The sequence below is a fragment of the Passer montanus genome, unplaced genomic scaffold (genome assembly GCF_014805655.1).
Source record: "Passer montanus isolate IOZ18808 unplaced genomic scaffold, ASM1480565v1 scaffold5, whole genome shotgun sequence".
In the NCBI taxonomy this organism is placed as follows: Eukaryota; Metazoa; Chordata; class Aves; order Passeriformes; family Passeridae; genus Passer; species Passer montanus.
In genome coordinates this window covers 16,815,984-16,836,792 of record NW_024369929.1, presented here as the reverse complement: position 1 = coordinate 16,836,792, position 20,809 = coordinate 16,815,984, and the positions used below count along the sequence as shown (strand labels likewise).

General features: G+C 46.5%; 2 protein-coding genes across 4 annotated transcripts in view; both read right to left on the bottom strand.

Annotated features, from left to right (window-relative positions):
* MAP2K5 (mitogen-activated protein kinase kinase 5) overlaps positions 1–7,483 on the bottom strand; it is a 123,360-nt gene extending 115,877 nt beyond the window's left edge. For all 3 annotated transcript variants that reach the window (XM_039722886.1, XM_039722887.1, XM_039722888.1), the window contains exons 1-2: positions 7,215–7,483; positions 50–98 (exon numbers count right to left, since the gene is read on the bottom strand). In XM_039722886.1, the coding sequence (XP_039578820.1) occupies positions 50–98; positions 7,215–7,349 (184 nt within the window). In that variant the 5' untranslated portion in view covers positions 7,350–7,483. The remainder of the gene's footprint in view (positions 1–49; positions 99–7,214) is intronic.
* A 7,687-nt stretch (positions 7,484–15,170) lies between these two features.
* CUNH15orf61 (chromosome unknown C15orf61 homolog) lies at positions 15,171–19,177 on the bottom strand. Its single transcript, XM_039723023.1, has 3 exons — positions 19,117–19,177; positions 18,017–18,409; positions 15,171–15,842 (listed from the first exon to the last, which is right to left on the bottom strand). The coding sequence occupies exons 1-3, from the start codon at positions 19,175–19,177 to the stop codon at positions 15,715–15,717; spliced, it is 582 nt and encodes a 193-aa protein (XP_039578957.1). The 3' UTR covers positions 15,171–15,714.
* Between the last annotated feature and the right edge of the window lie 1,632 nt (positions 19,178–20,809).

Sequence of the window (20,809 nt, the reverse complement as noted above, 5' to 3'; positions counted from 1 at the left end):
ACAGCCCAGCAGCCTGACACAGGAGTTGGCTGACAAAAGTCACACTCACACTCAAATGCTGTGGTCGTTGCATCTGGCAGAACTTGACCAATGACATCCTGAAAATGGAAGGAGAAATTCATTAAATATCAAATGGGAGAAGCCTGCTTGGCTTTAAATCACTGAAACCCCTCCCCACTGCCCCAGATGAGGAAGTTTTTAGGGCACAACACAAATCTGCCCCTGTTATATTTTTCTCCTCTCCTCCAGGGAAACTCTTTTCCTCCCAAATAATTCCCTCCTAATTGCAAACAGCTCCGTGTTCTCTGCTCCTGCAGGTGAAAAAAATCCATTTTTTCCTTGGTTATAAAGAAATGGGCACCTAACTGATCAAAACCAGGCACAAAAAGAGCTTTATGAATTTTTTTTTGCTTTAAAAAAACCCGTTTTCTCCTGTTTGGAGGGCTCTGTGTGCCTCACCTGGGATGTGAACTTCTCCAAAACTCAGAGATGCATTGAAATCCCAGGGGGAACTCACTGGAACCCCCAAAGAGGCAGAGACAGAACCTGAGGCAGCTCCACAGCACCAAACACAAAAACATCTCCAGTCCCACCCCCTGCTCCAACCCAGATGTTTTTGACAGGTGCCAAAGAAGAACTTTTATCATTTTTTAGCCAAATCACCCCAACACTTCCAGCTCCACATCCCTGCTCCAACCCAGGTTTTTTTGCTGATACCAGAGAAGCTCCTGTATCACTTTTTCAGCTTTTATCACTTTTTTTCCACCCAAAACACCAACACTTCCATTTCCAATCCATCCTCCAACCCAGCCTTTCTTGCTGGTACCAAAGAAGAACTTTTAACATTTTTCAGCCAAAATTCCTAATCCCCACTCAGATGTGTTTTTGCCGGTACCAGAGTAGAGCTTTTACAATTTTCCCAGCTTTCACCATTTTTCCAGCCAAAACACCCCAACACTTCCAGCTCCACACCCCTGCTCCAACCCAGATTTTTTTGCTGATACCAGAGAAGCTCCTTTAGCACTTCCCCAGCTTTTATCATTTTTTCCACCCAAAACACACCACTACTTCCATTTCCAATCCAACCTCCAACCCAGCCTTTCTTGCTGGTACCAGAGAAGAGCTTTTACCATTTTTCACCAAAATTTCCAATCCCTGGTCCAACCCAAGTTTGGGGGTTTTTTTTGCTGGTACCAGAGTAGAGCTTTTACAATTTTCCCAGCTTTCACCATTTTTCCAGCCAAAACACCCCAACACTTCCAGCTCCACATCCCTACTCCAACCCAGACTTTTTCTACTGGCACCAGAGAAGCTCCTTTGTCATTTTCCCAGCTTTTATCATTTTTTCCACCCAAAACATACCACTACTCCATCCTCCAACCCAGCCTTTCTTGCTGGTACCAGAGAAGAGCTTTTACAATTTTCCCAGATTTCACCACTTTTCCAGCCAAAACATTTCCAACTCCAAACCCCTGCTCCAACCCAGACTTTTTTCACTGGCACCAGAGAAGCTCCTTTACCATTTTCCCAGCTTTTACCACGAGGAGCCACATCACGCTGCCCAGCGTGGCTCTGCCCCTCCGTGGTGCCCCCTGCCACCCCAGGAAAAATGAACTTGCAGAAATGAATGAAGGCCAGGATTTATTGCAGCACATCCCCCGGAGCCTCTCGGGGTGCCCCACAGCCCCTGGCAAAGCTGCACGGATGTCCTGCCACTTCTGCTCTCTCTGCTTTCTCCCTCATCGAAAGGGATGAAATCAGAGATGCCGTGTCACAATTAACAAGATGTGAGAGCAGCACAGGATTGCCACAGAGCCAACTGAAGCACATAATAAACACAAAACTTTCTCGTGGTGTCTCAGATGTGAAAATAAATCAAGAATTGTGGTTCAAACTATTAATTGCACACCAGAAATGTGCAGTGGGGCTTAATTGTGGAACTGTAAATTTGTAGAGGCAAAAATAAAAATAAAAAAAACCCTCAAAATATTTCCATGTTGATAAAAATTCTTCCATTCTCCAGGGTTACCAGCCTCCATCAAAAGCCACTATTTCCAACAAGAAATCAGTCCTGCCTGCACAGAAGACTGTACTAATTACTCTAAATCCATTCATTAAATACTGGAAATTCCTCAGCAAACACACTTTAATTCTGTTAGATTGAAGCCCCTTGTCGATGTTCATCTATGGGCACACAGATGCTTCTAAGAAATGGATTTTAAAACTGTTTAAAAACTGGATTTAAGGGGTGTGGAAGCTTCAGAGGCAGCTCTGACAGCTCCAAAATTCTCAAAATTCTGAAAACTCCGAACACCCCAAAGCTCTGAAAGAGTGATTAAAAAAAAAACTTATTTTTACCTTATTTTTATCTTATCTGCACCCCTCCAGAATAACTTTTTCTGTGTATTGAGACTTCTTTAACAGTAACTAATAACCAGAAAGCAATCAATAACCAATAAGTGAATTACACACCCCAACTCTTGCACCGAACAAACACCAAGAGCCCCCGGAGCTCTGCCCAGCCCACAATAATTCCGTTAAATGAGTGTACCTGAGAGCAGGCAGGCTGGCAGGGCAGGCAGGGACATCCCTTCCCTGTGACATCCCCAGTGTCTGCAGCAGCTCCACCCATTCCCACCCCCAGACCCCGCGCTGACCCAGGATTAAAGGATTATTGCAAATCTCAAAGGATTACACGTGCACTGGGGATTTTCTGCTACCACAACAGAGATCAGAGCAATGAAATACTCCCAACTTGGAGGTAGAATATAATAAATACTCATATATTTTATATTATGAAATTATATATTCTATATATTAAATATATATTATAGATTTTATATTGTCTATAATTTATTATATATTAAATTTATATTCATATATAATTATAATAAAAGAAAAATAAAATAATATCTTTATTTTCTAGTAAATAAATATAATATTTATTATATTATAAATATAATATTTATTTTATAATAAATATAATATAACATTCATTTTATAATAAAATTCCTCCCACTTGCTGAAGTGGGTTTATCTAAGGGATACAGAACTGAAAAGCCCCTAAAAATGAGGAGAAAAATGAGGGAACAGCAGGTGCAAGAGGAACTCCAGATCAGATCTGTTCTCTGGAGGAGCACGGGTGAGAAAGCAGAAAATGTGAAAGCTCTGCTCAGATGCCAGGGTAAATATTGAACCCAGGGTAAATACTGAACTCACATTAAATTAAATTTGTTTTATCTCACTATGACAACGGGAAGTTACCCAGAATTAACAGCCAGTGCTTAAATACCAGTGACAGGAGGAATGCAGACAGACGGAGGGGAAAAATAAGCTTATTGTAATTCATTGAGTGGGGCCTTAAAAACAAAGCTATTTACTGGTAACACACAGGCCTGCAAAGCTGATACACACAGAACTTATTTCAAGTGACACCAGGAAGAACAGCTCTGGAGATGAGGATGGAAACACACCTGCACACCAGCCTGAAATGCTGCACTCACTCAGGGGCAAAATTAATGAAAATCAGCTTAAAAATCACCTGAAAATATGAAATAATAATTTCACCAGCCTGAAATGCTGCAAGGCTACACTCACAGGAATGCAAAATTAACAAAAATCACCTTAAAATCATTTAAATATATAAAATATAACCTCAAAGAATTTTATGGGGCTTTCTCACCCAGAGCAGCCCATGGGACCCACCTGGGGAAGAAAAGCCAAATTCACCTCTCCTGGGCGCAGCTTCTGGGACGTGCCCCTGGTCTGGCCCTAAATGTGGTTGTGCAGCTCCAGCAGGACAGAAAATCCCAGAAAATCACCTTAAAATCATCTAAATATATAAAATATAACCTCAAAGAGAATTTTATGGGGCTTTCTCAACCCAGAGCAGCCCATGGGACCCACCTGGGGAAGAAAAGCCAAATTCACCTCTCCTGGGTGCAGCTTCTGGGACGTGCTCCTGGTCTGGCCCTAAATGTGGTTGTGCAGCTCCAGCAGGACAGAAAATCCCAAAAACCCCTGGGGACACGGGTGGGATGGAGCCTGAGAGCTCAGCCAGCCCCAAAAGGGTTTTTCAGAGCCTGGGAAAACCCCTGGGCATCCTTGGACTGCTGTTCCCCAGGGACTGACCTCAGCAGGGAACACCTGAATTCTCCCCAGGCTCTTTAATTGTTCCTGCAGCAATTAAATTCCTGAAACCCTCTGGAAGTGCCTGCAGGTGGGAGCAATGACCCCCAGGGCAGAGAGGAGGGGCAGCCCCAGGTGGGCACACACGCAGCACTCCTGAGCTGATTTATGTTATTTTAATTTAATTTATTTGTTTTATTTATGTTATTTTCATTGATTTCATTTAATTCCTGTATTTATCTGACCCACCATCCCTGAGTGGATTGGAGCCTTACTCAATTCATTTTAATTTATTTTATTTAATTGCTGTATTTATCTGACCAATCAAGTCCAGGTGAATCTGGGATGGCACCTCCTGAAACACAACCACCAACACCTCACTGCAACAGCCTGACAGGGGATAAATGAAATTCTCATCATCTCCACAGGTGGGACAGGACAGAACAGCAGCACAGAGCTGCCCCAGACCCCTGGAATGTCCCAGGCCAGGCTGGGACAGTGGAAGGTGTCCCTGGGCTGGGATTTCAGGTCCCTTCTAACCCAAATCATGCTCCAATTCCATCATGAGCACGACAGAAGCTCTGATTTTTAACAAATCCAGCAAGGTATCATCCTGTCATGGTCACTCTGCTTATTCTCGACAGCAGCACAGGGTGTCCCAGATCCCTGCAATGTCCCAGGCCAGGCTGGAGCAGCCTGGGGCAGTGGAAGGTGTCCCTGGGCTGGGATTTCAGGTCCCTTCTAACCCAAATCATGCTCCAATTCCATCATGAGCACGACAGAAGCTCTGATTTTTAACAAATCCAGCAAGGTATCATCCTCTCATGGTCACTCTGCTTATTCTCCACCAGATCCCTGCTTAAAAACCACCTCAGCATGAAAACCCTGGAGCTCTGGGACGTGCCAAGCTCCAAGCTGGCCTGCCTGCCCTCCTTCCTCACCTCTCCCCACTCAGGAGCTCTGCTGCCCCCCCAGATCCTCTGTCACCCACTGGCCTCTCTCGTCACTTTTAAATAACCAGCCTGAATTTGCAGTAATTCCAGGATGGTAAAGGAGAGTCCAACAATCAGGGGTAATTTCACTTTGTTTTTGAGGGGGAAAAAATGAAGAACATGAAGCAAGAGTTGGAGAAAACCAGCCTCACTTTTGAGTCCCCTTTTTTTGAGTCCATTTTTTGCTCCACTTTTGTTTAAGGGCACAGAGGGTCACCCCAGGCTTTGTGCAACCACCGAGGGGAAACTGCCCCTCCCAAAAACCTCCTGCTCTGTCAAAGGCTCTGCTCCCACTCCTCCATCTACAGAAAGTCGTGGAAAATGCTGAATGTGGGGAAAAGGACAGCTGGGATTTCTGTCTGCAATTCCAGTTAGCTCTGCAGCCCTCCAGGCCCAACGCTGAGCATCTTCCAGCAACCCAACCCTCCCTCCCCACGTGTCCTTCCACAGGAGCAACACCTTGAAAGGCACCTGCTAAATCTCACTCCAGCATTGATAATAGAAATAAAAACTGAAGGTGCACCTGAGGGGTGGTGTGGGAAGGGTTTCTTTAGGGAAATGGGGCACACAGAGTCCTGGGATGGGCTGGGGAGGAGAGGTGAGGGCAGGTGCAGAGAGCATCACCTGCACCCTGAGCTGCTCGTTGGGCTAAGGACAGAGCTGGGAACAAGGGGGGTAAAAACCCACTGCCATTTCTGAGTGGGGTGAACAACAAACACCCACTGCCATTTCTGAACAGGATAAAAACCCACTGCCATTTCTGAGTGGGGTACACAACAAACACCCGCTCCCATTTCTGAACAGGATAAAAACCCACTGCCATTTCTGAGTGGGGTGAACAATAAACACCCACTCCCATTTCTGAATAGGATAAAACCCCACTTCCATTTCTGAGTGGGATACACAAACACCCACTCCCATTTCTGAGTGGGACAAACATCCATGCCCATTTCTGAGTGGGATACACATCCACTCCCATTTCTGAGTGGGACACACCACACTCACTCCCATTTCTGAGTGAGACGCACAAACACCCACTCCCATTTCTGAGTGGGACAAACACCCACTCCCATTTCTGAGTGGGACAAACACCCACTCCCATTTCTGAGTGGGACACACAGACACCCACTCCCATTTCTGAGTGGGACAAACACCCACTCCCATTTCTGAGTGGGACAAACATCAACACCCACTCCCATTTCTGAGTGGGACACACAGACACCCACTCCCATTTCTGAGTGGGACACACAAGACACCCACTCCCATTTCTGAGTGGGACACACAGACACCCACTCCCATTTCTGAGTGGGACACACAGACACCCACTCCCAATTCCTGAGCAAACAGCATCCCTGTGTGCAGACGGACAAACCACCCCAGCAGGAAGGGGCTGAGGGGCAGAGGGCACAGCAGAGCCCAGCCCGGGAGGGGACATGCCACCACGGGCAGCTGCGGCCCCAGCCAGGGCAGAGCCTTCTCCCGAGCAGGGAATTCCTTCCCAAAGCACCGCTTTTCCTCGGCCACCCCGGGGCACGGAGGAGGGGATGCCCTGACCCCGAGGTGTCCCTGCCCACGGCAGGGGCGGATTTGGGGACTCCAGCGGTTCCTGCCAGCCCAAACCAGGGCACGATGGCCCTGCCCGGCACCTGCAGCATCCTCCCGAAACCCTGCAACGCCGGCGCCGTCCCGGGACAAACACCACCCTCCCACCGGACATTCCGAAACACACACCAAAAACACCTGCCGCCATCCCGGGAGGGGCTCGGACACCCCGAGCGCACGGAGCGGGGATGGCGGCATCGCCTGATGGCCGGCACGGGGGCACGGTGACATCCCCGGGCCGGGAGGGGGTCACGGTGACATCCCCGGGCCGGCACGGGGGGCACGGTGACATCCCCGGGCCGGGAGGGGGGTCACGGTGACATCCCCGGGCCGGGAGGGGGTCACGGTGACATCCCCCGGGCCGGGAGGGGGTCACGGTGACATCCCCCGGGCCGGGAGGGGGTCACGGTGACATCCCCCGGCCGGCTCGGCGGTCCCGGTGACATCCCCCCGGCCGGCTCGGCGGTCCCGGTCCCGGCCGGACTCACTCACCAGCACATCCCTGAAGAGCAGCTGCGGCGCGGAGTGCACGGTCCAGTCCACGGCGGCTCCGTCGGGGATCTTGATGCGGATGACGAGCGCCTGGCTGTCCATGGCGCCGCAGGGGCCGCAGAGCAGCCAGAGCATCCCCGCCCCGCGGGCTCACATGCTGCGGCCGCCGGGCCGAGCCGGGCCGGGCCGGGCCGGGCACAGCCTGCACCGCCCTCCCGCAGGAAGGAGCCGCTGCCCCGGAACCAAAACGGCGCCCCGGGAGGAGGGGATGTGCGGCGGCAGCGGGAGGAGGAGGAGGAGGGCGAGGAGGAGGAGAGGGAAGCGGAGGCGGCGCCGGGGGCGGGCCGGCCCCGCGGGTGATTGCGTTCCTCTGTTTGTGCCCTGTGTTGTGACAGAAAAGCGCGGCTCAAGGCGAGCCCGGCCGGGATTCCCGCTGGAAGCGGGGCAGGGTCCGCGGCGCGGCCGGGGGTTCGGAGGGACGGGCGGGGGCTGCTGCGGCCGCGGTTCGTGCGGGCTGTCCCACCACGAACACAAATACAAACGGAAATACAAACACAGGCAGTCCGTGCCCCTGGAAGTGCCCAGGGATGCCCGAGTGTGGCACTCGGGGACACGGGCATTGCGGCGCTGGGGCTGCGGCTCGGGGGTGCCGTGCCCGGCTCTGCCCATCCCTGCCCCGCTGTCCCTGCGGAGCAAACTGGGAATGGGCACTGGGATGGACACTGGGAATGTGTACTGAGAACGGGTGCTGGGAGCACTGGGAATGGGCACTGGGAACAGGAACTGAGAAGAGTGGGTTCTGGGATGGGCACTGGGAATAAGCACTGGGAATGGGTGCTGGGAATGGGAACTGAGAACAGGTTCTGGGATGGGCACTGGGAATGGGCACTGGAATGGGCACTGGGAATGGGCACTGGATGGGCACTGGGAATGGGCACTGGATGGGCACTGGAATGGGCACTGGGAATGGGCACTGGATGGGCACTGGGAATGGGCACCAGGAATGGGCACTGGATGGGCACTGGGAATGGGCTCTGGATGGGCACTGGGAATGGGCACTGGATGGACACTGGAATGGGCTCTGGATGGGCTCAGGGACAGCCCAACAGCTGCAGCAGCAGGTGAGGGAAGGGCTCGGGGAGTTGTGCCAGCACTGTCACACACCTCACGGATGCTCCACGTCCCAGCTCTCCGGAGTTGATGTCCAGGTGCATTCTGCCATCTCTGAGTTCCCTCCGTGTCAGGGATGCGGCTGAAATCAGCCTGGTCCAAACCACAATCCATCTTCCTGATGAGAGAAAATCCCTGTCCACCTCAGCAACAAAGACAGTGTTTTGACAGCTCTGCCATCACAAAACGCCAAATTCAGCTTTTCAACCAAGCCTTTCCCTGCCACAAGTCACAGGGAGAGCTCTCTGCTCCGCACAGCTCTGCAGCATAAAACAATCCTCTCCTTTTTTTTTGAAGAGAACAGCATTAATCTCAATTGTGGGCTATTGATCCGTGCATTTTATCACACTCTCTCACATTATCATCTCTGACAAACTGGACTATTTGAGTTATTTTATCAATTTAGAGGGGGGGAATGGGAGGTATATTTAATTCCTGAAACGTCTTCAAGCTTCTTCATATTTGGATTCTACTTTGTTTGAGCTTTAGGAAGAAAAAAAAATCCAATGGCCATTAACAGAGATAAATTCTCTCTCTGTTCAATAACTTTATAATTTAGTTCCTATACTAAAAATTAATGGAGCCCCAGCTCCTGAGGATCTAAGGGACTGGTGGTGCCCACACAGACATCTTTCTGCTCAAATGAACCTTTTACCTGCAGTCCCTGTGTACCTCTCACTCAGCTCCATTTCAATCACAGTCATTTTCTATTAAATTTTAAAGAATAGGAAGCAAAATGATGGAATTTCTATAGACCTGCAATTTTTCTGAAATGTCTTCTTCATTTATGAGACTATGGGGAAAACCAACTCAATTTGCCAAATTTGCATAAATATTACGTCGATTTTCCAGGGCTAATCACAACCTTAATCCCCCATTCTGATTTGTGTAATCAAACTTGAAGGGTTTTTATATCTTAAGAAGTACAGCACATCGAGCACGTATTTATTAATACAGGTTTGGTTTTGCCACAGACTTCTTTAAAACCCAAGTTTAATCAGAAATTTTCATTTGAAACAAATCATTGATGTTTATTTTATCATCCTGCAGAAGCTTTCCTATGAGATGTCACCAACATTTCTTTTTATAATTTTCCTTAACGGTGGGGGGAAATTGGTGTTGCGAGAACACAATCCATGATTTTTTAATATAAAACATTCTTGAAGTTCTGCATTTGAGTAGCCCAAGAATCTCCCTGTAAAAAGTTCAAGTTCCCAGTACAAGGATTCCAGAATCCTCATTAAAAAATAAGTTAAATAATTAAAAGCCTGATAAATGCAGACAACACAACATTTATAACAGCATCTCCAAAATTACTGCTCACCCGCAAGGGAGCACCACCCAAAATCCACAAAGGAGCGAGGTGTCACTGCTTTGATTGCAGGATGGTGAAGCCCACAGCTTGTGCAAATGGAGGTTTTTGTTGTGGGGGCAGAGCTCCTGGGTGCTGCCAGCAGCTGCCACTTGCAGTGTGCTGCTGCTCTCTGCTGCTCTGCAGCGCCGCTGGAGCGCCGGGAGCATCCCGCGCCGGCCACGCACAAATAAATAGTTATTTCCAGCATGCTGACACGGGAGGGAGGAACATCATTCCAATCTGGCAGAGTCTCCGTGAGGATGGAAAAGTGCTGTCTGCCAGGGGTTTGCTCAGCAGGATGATTTAGTGCAGAAGTAAGGAAAGAAGTTATTACTTGGTTAATTCCCACTGCAAAGTTGCCCAGCACAAGAAATTTCCTATTTTTGCTCTGTCACAAACACCCTGGAATGGAGTTTTGGGTCCCTCCAGCAGAACTGTGTAAAAAGAAGAGGGAGGAAAGCAAGAGCTGCTTCCCCTGGCCCTGCTCTTGAATATTGCTGTGGCAGGATGTGGATTCAGCTTTTCCTGGCCTGAGGAGGGAGCGGGGAGCTCATTCCCAGGATGGGATGGGTGAAAATGCCCAGCAGTGAACCAAAACCAAGACTGGGATTCCCAATTCCTCCAGTCCTGCACTCATCCCTTGGATAAAAGGAGGCACAGAAGGAGAGAGGCAGAAAATGCTGATTTCCTTCTGGATCCTACTCAGCATCTCCAATAATCTCATTATTACTAGAATTTTTCCAGCTTTGTCCTAGGAATAATGTATTTTATATATATATATATATATATAAAAAATATATAATATATAAGATATAATAATATTGTAATCAAATATGTCATAATTAAAATAATATAATATAGAAATAATATAGTATTGTAATATAATTATTTAATAAATTAAATAATATTAAAATAATATAATATAGATAATATGTAAATAATGTATGACCTAGGAATAATGTGTATTTATTAGGTAACAGGCTAAATAATTCCCATTTAAGTGAAAATATGTTGGAATACTGCTGTTAGCAGTGCTGTGCCACCTTACCTGTAATTCAGACACTGAGTGTGACACACACCTGGAGGAATCAGGATCTCTGTGCCAGCCCTTGGTTCACCAAAGTCAATTTATCATCCCTGCTTCCTCCCTGAGCCAGTTTCTAAGCTGCAATTATAAATAAAGGACAAATTCTCAGTTTCCTGCAGAAAATGGCACCTGATGGTTGTTTAAGGAGCACACATTTTCCTGTCTTTTTGGAAAGATATTAATATCTAGCTTTCTCTGTTGATAAATAACACACCACGGTGAAATTCACTTTTTTTTTCCCCCTTCCAATTGCCTGTGAGTGCAGCAAACTGAATTCCCTCAGGCTGGTGAAAAATAGGTCAGCAGTGTCCAGGCTTTCTAAAGATATTCTCCCCTGAAAGGCATCTCCTGGAAAGACTCACCAAGTGCACCATGGATAAATTCAGATTCCTTAAAAACGGCATTAAAACTTCCCCCAAGTCCCACTGCCCCTCCCAGGCACTCTGCAGTTTGGAGAGAGAAAGGGCTGTTTGGGACCCAAATAGCAGGAAATAAATTCACCTTATTTTCAGTTCACAGGGAAATTCACTGGCCTCGAGCAGATCTTTTGAAGCTCTTTTTTCACAGTAAACCAAATCAGACTGAAACATAACAACAGTGAACTTGGGTTAGGCTAAACTAGTAAATATTTTGTTTTTGCTGGAAATTGTGAATAACTTTTGGAAACAAGCAGATTCTGTGCTGCACAGTGAGAAGGTAACTCCACAGTTCCACAGTTGGGCTGTGTGTGGTTAATGATGCTCCTGTACCCCTTCAGACCAGCTCCAGGGGCTGCATAATTGTTTTTCTGTCAACCTATAAATTCTTGAGTAACAACAAAATTATTGTGATTTTTCTTCCTAAATAATTCATATCTCACAAAGTACATAAGCAGGCCCATGAATCACTGAGCATGTAACAATCACATCTAATGGCATTTCTTCTTTTAAGGGGAAAAAACCAGGTTTGACTTTGTAATCTTGTTCAAAAATCAGTGTTCTAATCTGATACTTACATTTTAAACTTGAAAGTTCCCTTGATCAGAGTTTTTGTCTGAAGGATTGCTTTTAATCATGTTTTCCACTTTTAATTCTATTAGGATTATTAATACCACTGCAAGAAATAAATTGGTTTTATAATGAACTACAACAGGGCTCATAAACTGTGTTTAAAGTGATGCAATTACTTTCAAAATCACTCTAAGTTGTTTGTATTCGACTTTTTAGGACTTAAATGCAAAACCAACATCTTACTCTTTATAGAAATAAATCTTTCAAGCAAACTTCAATATATTAGTAACAATTATTATTCTGTATTCCCTGGCTGCAGTGCTGAAGCTGCCACTTGTTCTGAGGTGTATTTAAACTGAAAAATACAGCCCAAAATCTAAATCATGACTTCTATTTCCAGAAATAGGGAAAGGAATTGAGACAACTCTCAGAATTATTAACTCACTTTTCTGTAGTGAACATGATTAAGGGGTTACAGCAAAAGCCAATATAAATTAAATGGCCACAGTGAATAATACATGAAGCAAAATCCCCTTTGTTTCAGGAAAAGTTGCTCTAAACCAGAGCCCTAAGGGCATTCAACTATTAAAAAATACCTAAATTTCATTCAATAATAATAACATACATCAGGGAGATCTATAATTATGGTTTGTGAGGAGATTTAGGTCAACACACAAGGTAAGGTGAGGACAGATTTAAATTCTGCCCAAGTCAATGGAAGGTCAGCAGGAGAAAAGCTCTGGATATTGCTCCAGGGAAAGAGAGGGGAGCAGGAAAAGTGCACAAAAACTGATTTTTCAAACAATATGAGAGTACTAATCATAAATATTTAGGAGTTCCAATCCAGTCTTTAAATCCAGAATTAATTTACAGTGGGGAAAAAAGTTAAGAACTTTGTGTTGAACTGGGTCCACCTGCACACAGTTCATCAATGGGTGATAAAAAGTGATATTAAATCTCAAATATTTAAATAAAACTAACTGCCTGGACCACGTTTGCATCAGCAGCCCCAAAACTTCAGGAAACCAGACAACCCCACCAATGTTTAAGCACAATTTGGAGACAGCAACAGCAAAGGGCATTTCTTGGGGTAACTCATTAGCACCACGGAGTCTCAGGTGAAACATTTATCAAGCATACAAAAAGGCCTAAAAGTGAAATATAGTAATTAAGAGCTGGGCTTTATCGATTGCGTGGCTTAAGTAATTTTTCAGAAGCCACGTAAGATTTAATAAGTATAAGTAGTTAAAGATCCTGCCTTGGCTCTGCCATTAGAGTGTAATTGAAGCGGTAAAAAAGATCAGCTGAACGTGTGTTGATTACCACCTTATCTTTGAAAGGCAATTAAGCACCTCAATCACTGCAACAAGATTTGATTGTGCAGCCTTTATTGGACATTGATCTTTCAGCAAGGCAGCTGCATTTCCCATTAAGTGACAGCAGCAGAGTTTAACTGGGACACCCGAGCGCGCTGACCCGGCCGAGGGGTGACAGCAGCAGCTCCTCCAGCTCCAGGTGCCCACGAGGATCATGATTATTTCAAGAGGTGCAGCCACCTGATCCTCGGCTTTCCTTTCTCTGCAGTAGTTAAGGGAGGTGGAACAAAGCTCTGGGACGTCATCTCTGCCTCATTTAAACATCAGCAAAGAGATAATTAAGGCGAGGCTTGCAGGGGGAACTAAACTTTGTTTTGAATGGGAGGCAGAGCAAATCAAATCTGTCAGGAGTCAAAAGGGTCATCTTGTGGATCAATTAGCCCTGAGTGCTGCAGAAGTTTTTGAGACGGGGTGGTACAAATCTTCCTGGCCTTCAATATCTTGCATTCAGGCCAAAACCTGAGTGATAAAAAATAGAGGCTAAGAAGTTGGTATTTACAGCAAAACAAGAGTGGAAGTCAGATGCAACGCTGTACCTTTGAAAACAAGCTGCTGGGTTTATAGTCACACATGAAAATGATTTCATCATGATTTAATAACTCGTGTTATCCCTTGCAAAGAGCTCTTTTCCCTCTGAAGAAGTGCAAGAAAGGAATGAGCCACCCCATATTTGCACTCTGCCCTCAGCCATCTCCCAGTTCATCCTTTAGCACCATCAACTTCCTAAGAGCAAGAGGTCCATTGATTTTCATGTAATACAAGAAAATATTACATTTGCTTAATTGTTACACAGTGAGATCATTGAACAAGAGATCAGGGCTCTATTTAATGCTGCAAGCAGCACGGAATTGCAGCAATCAATAGGGCACTTTGTCAGGGATGTTCTCCAAGGAGCCCTGCCCATCACTGCAGGGCCAGCGGGTGCTGCTGCACTTATTGGAAAACAGGTAAGCAAAGTCAGCAGTGCCCATTATCAGAAATCAAACGAGCTGCAGGGAGAGGAGCTGCAGCTCCAGTGAACAGCTGTATTTATGGGCTGGTAATTAAAAACCATTTTATCAACCTTGTGTTGAGCCTAAACCTTTACAGCCAGGTATTGATGAGCTGTGTGGCAGTGAATGAGCAGTATTTGACTTTAAACTTATGGGCTGCACTGAAAATCAGCTCCAGGAAAATGCTAACTGCAATTTTTCTTATTAACGAGGGTTCTTGCAATGCCACCTCTGCTGCTCTGAGGCATTTAACTTGTGGCAAGAATATTCTCCAAAATGTAACAGTGCAAGCACTTCTCTGATTAAAGTGTTAGTGCTGCTTTTAGAAAAGCCACACATGTTGCTTCATTAAGTGGGAAACACTTCTGTTATCTGGAATGGAGTTAGAAAGTATTTAAATGATATTCTACTGTAGTCATAGCTTGATAATCATTTACTGAGGAAAAGTGATTACCCTTCAAACCAGCCCCTACCCATTCCACATTTCTTTTGTGACTCATGAGAACTGGGATGACCAACTTCCATCACCAGCTGTGGGATTTGGAACTGACAGCATTAACTGCTGGCACTAAATCCCAGCACCAGCAATGGATCCTGCACAGGTCTTCCTGCTTCCATTAATTCCAGATTCCACTATCCAAACAGTTCCCCAAAAGCTTTATTTTTTTTTTTTTCGTTTGTTTGGTTGGTTTTTTGAGGTTTTTTTGCCCAGGTTTCCAACTGATATGAAGTCATTTTGTCATTGTTTGTGCCTAGAAATGTGCATGGTTACAAAAGGAAAAATCAGTTATTTTGCATCCAAAATTTGAGATATTATTGTAGTATTCTTCTCATTCTCCCCATTAAGTAAAAATACCAGCAATTTGTGAATTAACACAGGGGGCTAAATCTTCTACATCACTTAGATTTTGTACTAACCTATAAAGCAATCAAAAGAAAAATAACAACACACATCCGGAGCTCAAGAATTGCAGAAGATACAAGCATCAAATATATTTTGGATGTTTTATTTAAATACCATTTCAAGAAATGTAATACCATTTTGTATTTGTTTTAAGGTGGGCTTTTTCCCCCAAAGGCTCTTCCAGGTGATGGCGACCACTCAGTGCCAAGGGTTTATTCAGACACAGTTACCCCTGTGACAATTAATTCAATATGAAATATCTAGAGAGGACCCACACCTGAGCAGCTTTATCTTTTCAGGGACACTCTGAAAATGTCAGTGCAATCACAGTTTCCTTGCCCACAGGCTACATTTCAGCTCTCTAAGTTGATAAATGCATTCTTTAAATGATCACAAGTTTTTCCAACAGCACCAGTCCCTGACTTCCAGACACACCCTCAGAAATTCTAACTCTTCAACCTCACACCTCTGCAAAAATAAATCTCTCATAACCAAAAAGTCCAGGCAGCTCCCTGAAACAGCACATTGAGTATGAGAACACAGTGTAAAAACCCAATTTTTTGGTTGTTTTTAGTCAAAGGCAGCAGATATTTGCAGCACAGAACCCACCAGAGGACAGATACTCAGTTCAGTACATGGCTCCTTCATCTTCTTTATTTAGAAAATAAATGGTGACTGGGCCATGGCTGGTGTGCACAGTCTCTGTGACACGGGCAAAGAACCAGGAGCCAATTCCATACAGCAAAGTTGGGATGCCTGAGGAGACAGAAAGACACGTTACACACACACAGAGTGAAATGCAAACTGCAAATTCAGAGCCAGGAGTGCTGACTCCAAAATGAACTGAGAGGGGAAGCATCCCTGCAAAAGCTGCCTTAGAAATATTTTGTCTTTATTTAAATGCAGCAATCAGTGCTTAACTCCTTTCCTGTTGACACGAGGCAGGAAGCAGCAATTATCAGAAAAAGAAAACAGGAGGAGAACAACATGAAAGAAGTGAAATATGGACACATACATGTGATTTCTATTGATTAAATATATATATGTATCTTCAAATACTAAACCCAAACTCCCAGATGACACATACATGTGATTTCTATTGATCAAACATATATATATGTATCTTCAAATACTAAACCCAAACTCCCAGAATATCCACTTAAGTTACTGGAGTCTATGTCAGAGCAGAAATTAAAAAAATAGGCAGTGAATCCATAAATCAACATGAAGCTGCTCTGGGGAAAATCAGCAGTCAAAACTACCAGCTCCAACAGAACTGCAATGGGCAAAAAGGTTTTTATATATATATATATATTTATATATATACTGACATGTTTTAGCACTGCTAATTTATCCATCTATTACAGACAATATTCTGTTCATTACAGAGGAAAAAACAGCTGGATTGAGGCCCTGAGTTTGGAAACACTAAATTGAATATGCTTGAAGCCAAGTCCTTAAGCAGGATTCTAAGGGAAATAAATGGCCTTTTTAACCATGCTTTCCAATCATTTGAATATCAAACATGAGGGTAGTTGTGAGAAAAACAAAGGTGTGACTGGGTGGAGGGGAAAAGAAAATCAGATTTAAAGATGCTATTAAGAAATCAATCTTTGTGATTATATTTTCTCACTGCATCAGTCTGGAAAGGTCAAAAAATTAAGAGCAGTGGACATGTTTTGAAAAAGTTACTGAAGATTAACGAAAAAAAGAAAATTTTAAGAAATTAAACATGAAAATAAAGAATGCATGAAATGTTATGGCACTGACACTGTCCATGCTGGCATTCAAATAAGCATTGAATCTGCAGCCAAAGTTCTGGAGTAATATACTTCAAAACTTAACTACATCTACTTTTATATTAATAAGGTGCTGATAAAGCTTTTTTATTACAATAATTTCTATTCCAGCAGCACCTTAGGATCCAAGCAGCCTGACTATTCGTGCACCAGAAAAGAAGGTTATTTTCTGAAAGAGTTTCGCTTGAGAACTGCCCAGAGGACAGAAGTTCCTCCCCGGCAGGCGGATTTCCAGCTGGAAAACGCTCCCTGCCAGAAGGCTGAGCGGATTAAATACCAACAGTGCGATCTGTGGCTGCCACGGGGGTCAGAGCAACACGAGCCCGGCAAAGCCCCGGCAGGGCCGAGCTACGGCTGTGCCCCGCACGGCTCGGGAACTCCTGGGACCGAGGGAGAGGAGGAGAGGGAAAGGAGAGAGAAGAGGAGTAAGGAGAAAGGGCGACGGGGAGAGAGACGGAGGAGAAGGGAAAGGAGAAAACGAGGGGACCTGAGAGAAAGAGGAGAACGGGGGAAAGAGAGGAGAAAGTGACGGACAGGGGAAAGAGAGAAGGTGATTGACACGGGAAAGAGAGAAGGCGTGGGACAGGGGAAAGAGAGGAGAAGGTGAGGGACAGGGGAAAGAGGAGAACGTGAGGGACAGGGGAAAGAGAGAAGGTGATTAACACGGGAAAGAGAGAAGGTGTGGGACAGGGGAAAGAGAGGAGAACGTGAGGGACAGGGGAAAGAGAGGAGAAAGTGAGGGACAGGGCAGAGAAGGTGATTAACAGGGGAAAGAGGAGAACGTGAAGGACAGGGGGAAGACAGGAGAACGTGAGGGACGGGAAAGACAGGAGAAAGTGACGGACAGGGAAAAGAGAGGAGAAAGTGAGGGACAGGAGAAAGACAGGAGAAAGTGAGGGACATGGGAAAGACAGGAGAAAGTGAGGGACAGGGAAAAGACAGGAGAAAGTGAGGGACAGGAGAAAGACAGGAGAAAGTGAGGGACAGGGGAAAGAGAGGACAAAGTGAGGAGGAAAGACAGAGGGAGAAGGAAGGAGAAGGAAAAGGAGACGGAGAGGGCTCGGAGCGGAGCTGCCCGGCCCGAGCCGCCGTCCCGGCCCCCTCAGGCCGCCCCTCAGGGGCCGCACTCACCGGCGTTGAGCACCTTGAGGGCGGTGAAGAAGGCGTCCTGCAGCGCCAGGTCCTGCGGCGCGGCGCGGGAGCAGTGGTACTTGATGAAGGGGAAGCAGCCGGTGCGCAGCACCAGGTAGTTGGCGCCGTCCACGGGCCAGTTGAAGTGCGAGAGGCCGAACTGGTCGTTGTGCACCGCGCTGTACTTGACGCAGAACGAGGTCCAGTGGGGCAGGCGGCGCTGCCGCAGGTGCTGGCTCAGCACCTCGGAGGCGGCGGGCCGGGCCGGGGCCGGGGCCGGGCCCCCAGCAGCGCCCGCATCCCGCGGGGCTCCGCGCCTGCGCCCGCCGCGCGCCTGCGCCGCCCGGGGGCGGGAACCGAGCCGGGACGGAGCGGGAAGGGAGAGGGAATAGCCTCGGGAATTGCCCGGGAATAGCCCCGGGAACGGAGCAGGAATTGCCCGGGAATGGAGCAGGACTTGCCCCGGGAGCAGAGAGGGACGGCGGCCCGGGAGTGGAGCGGGAATCGCCCCCAGTCTGGGCCCCTCAGTTCGGGGGTTCGCTGAGGGGCTGGAGCGCGTCCAGGGAAGGGGCTGGAGCCCCAGGAGAGGCTGGGGGAGCTGGAAGGGGCTCAGCCTGGAGCAAAGGAGGCTCAGGGGGACCTTGTGGCTCTGCACAGCTCCTGACAGCAGGGGACAGCCGGGGGGTCGGGCTGGGAACAGGGACAGGAGGAGGACATCGTCCCGAGCTGCACCAGGCTGGACAGGAGGAGGAATTTCCCCATGGAAAGGTGCTCAGGCCTTGGAAAGGGCTGCCCAGGGAGGTCTGGAGCGCCCATCCCTGGAGTGTCCCAGGAATTCCTGGAGGCTCTGGGCTGGGATCGGTCACAGGCTGGACTCGGTGACCTTGGAGGGCTTTTCCAGCCTCAGGGATCCTGGCATTCCGTGGCAGACACAGCGAGGCTGTGCTGGAGCTGCCCACGCTGGGGGCATGGAGCACCCCGAGCCCTGCACGGAGCGAGGAGGAGAGGCAGCATCACCACAAAATGGACAATGAGTTTTTAGAAAGGTTTTGTTGACACCGACACGCTGAGGGAGCGCCTGCAGCCCCAGCCGGGCTCGCCTGTGCTCAGGAGCGTGTCCAGCTGCAACAGACACACCGAGGCTGTGCTGGAGCTGCCCATGCTGGGGCATGGAGCACCCCGAGCCCTGCACGGAGCGAGGAGAGGCAGCATCACCACAAAATGGACAATGAGTTTTTAGAAAGGTTTTGTTGACACCGACACGCTGAGGGAGCGCCTGCAGCCCCAGCCGGGCTCGCCTGTGCTCAGGAGCGTGTCCAGCTGCACCCGGCTTACCTGCCAGACCTCCCTAAAAACCTTCAAAGAAATACTTTAAAATCACAGCCTCTATTCCATTTCTCTAAGTAAAAGCTAAGGTTTTGAACCATTTAACATTCTGTTTGAGAGAGGGGAGAAAGTCCAGGAAACTGAGAAATGGAAACAGATTTTTTTTCTTTCAATAATTGCCAGCAATATCTCAAACTCAGCAATCTTAGACCGCAGAGCTATCCAGTATGAACATGCTAATTAATCAATTACTACCCAACAATGTGCCCTGGTTATTTACTGTACTACATGTGTGTACAACAAGTAATTATTAATCATCACCAGCCACAAATTTCCCCTTCAAGTTCACCTCCCTGTAATTAATAGAGCATATAGTTTAGCTTTAATATCTTTCTTTAGTAGTGGTAACAGTGGCTGAGGGTAGAGAAGTTGGAATCTGGTACTGTGCTGAAGAGTTGAAATAAAGTATTGAACCTTAAAAGTGATACAATGCTGTTGTGTTTCATTAATTACATTAATGAAGGTTGTCAATGATTGTAGTTCTTAATCTTTTGTTCTTCATCAATATAACAAATCTGGAATCTAAAATGCGATGCAGAGGATCTCCACAGTGTAACAGGGGGTGCCTCTGAGCTACAGTATCCCGTTGTTAAATGGATTTTATATGAATTTTTAAGGATAGCCTTAAAAATCCAGGGATTTGTTACCTTAACCTAGAGGGAAGGAAGGTGGTGAATTCTCCTGATCTTGTACTGGAGATCTTCCAGGAAAGAGGGAGGGTGAACATTTCATTTCAGAAGACATCTGGAAGTGGTTGTGTTGACAAACTGCTTTTTTTTGCTCTGTGCTCAAGAGATGTCATTCTAAATGTGGAAATGTGGGCTAAAAGCTTTTTATTTCTTTTATCCAGGGCTTTAAACCCAACTACCTAAAACAGGAGACCCAGTTTCCAGCATCATCAACTGCAGGTAGCTCTTTCAGGAGAATGACCTGCTCTGTGCTACACTAAATTTGGCTGAAACGAAATGCACCAAGTGCTGCCAGTTAAACAAACATCTCCATTTCCAGCTCTGACTCCTGGGGAGCACAAATCCTTTATTTTAATTGTCTGCATCCTCTGCAGTTGCTGCCAAACCTGCTGGTCCTCACCTGCTTCTGTGAGCATTCCTCCACTCCCTGCAGCTGAGGAGCCAGCTCCAGTTTTTGCCCAAATCTGGCATTTTTGGGGCAGTTTCTGATGAGAAGCCACACTTGGGCCACCTTTAGTCTTTTGCTTCACACTTGTTCTGTTTTTCTTCCCATCCAGCTCATGTTCTGAAATTCAATCTATAGTTCAATAACTCTGTTACTCTTTTCATGAGTGGGAATAAATAATCCAGTAATGTGAACAGAATTATATTCCTGACTTTTTAACAATATTGTCATTTCATTTTAAATCTGCAGCATTGCTAAAAAACCCCACATTTT

Coding starts and splice junctions, on each gene's coding strand:
- CUNH15orf61 (XM_039723023.1), bottom strand. CDS start 19,177: ATGGGCAGCTCCAGCACAGCCTCGGTGTGTCTGTTGCAGCTGGACACG. Junction 18,410..19,116: donor GGACACGCTCCTGAGCACAG/GCGAGCCCGGCT, acceptor GCAATTCCCGAG/GCTATTCCCTCTCCCTTCCC. Junction 15,843..18,016: donor CCTCAAGGTGCTCAACGCCG/GTGAGTGCGGCC, acceptor CTGTCTCCTCAG/GCATCCCAACTTTGCTGTAT.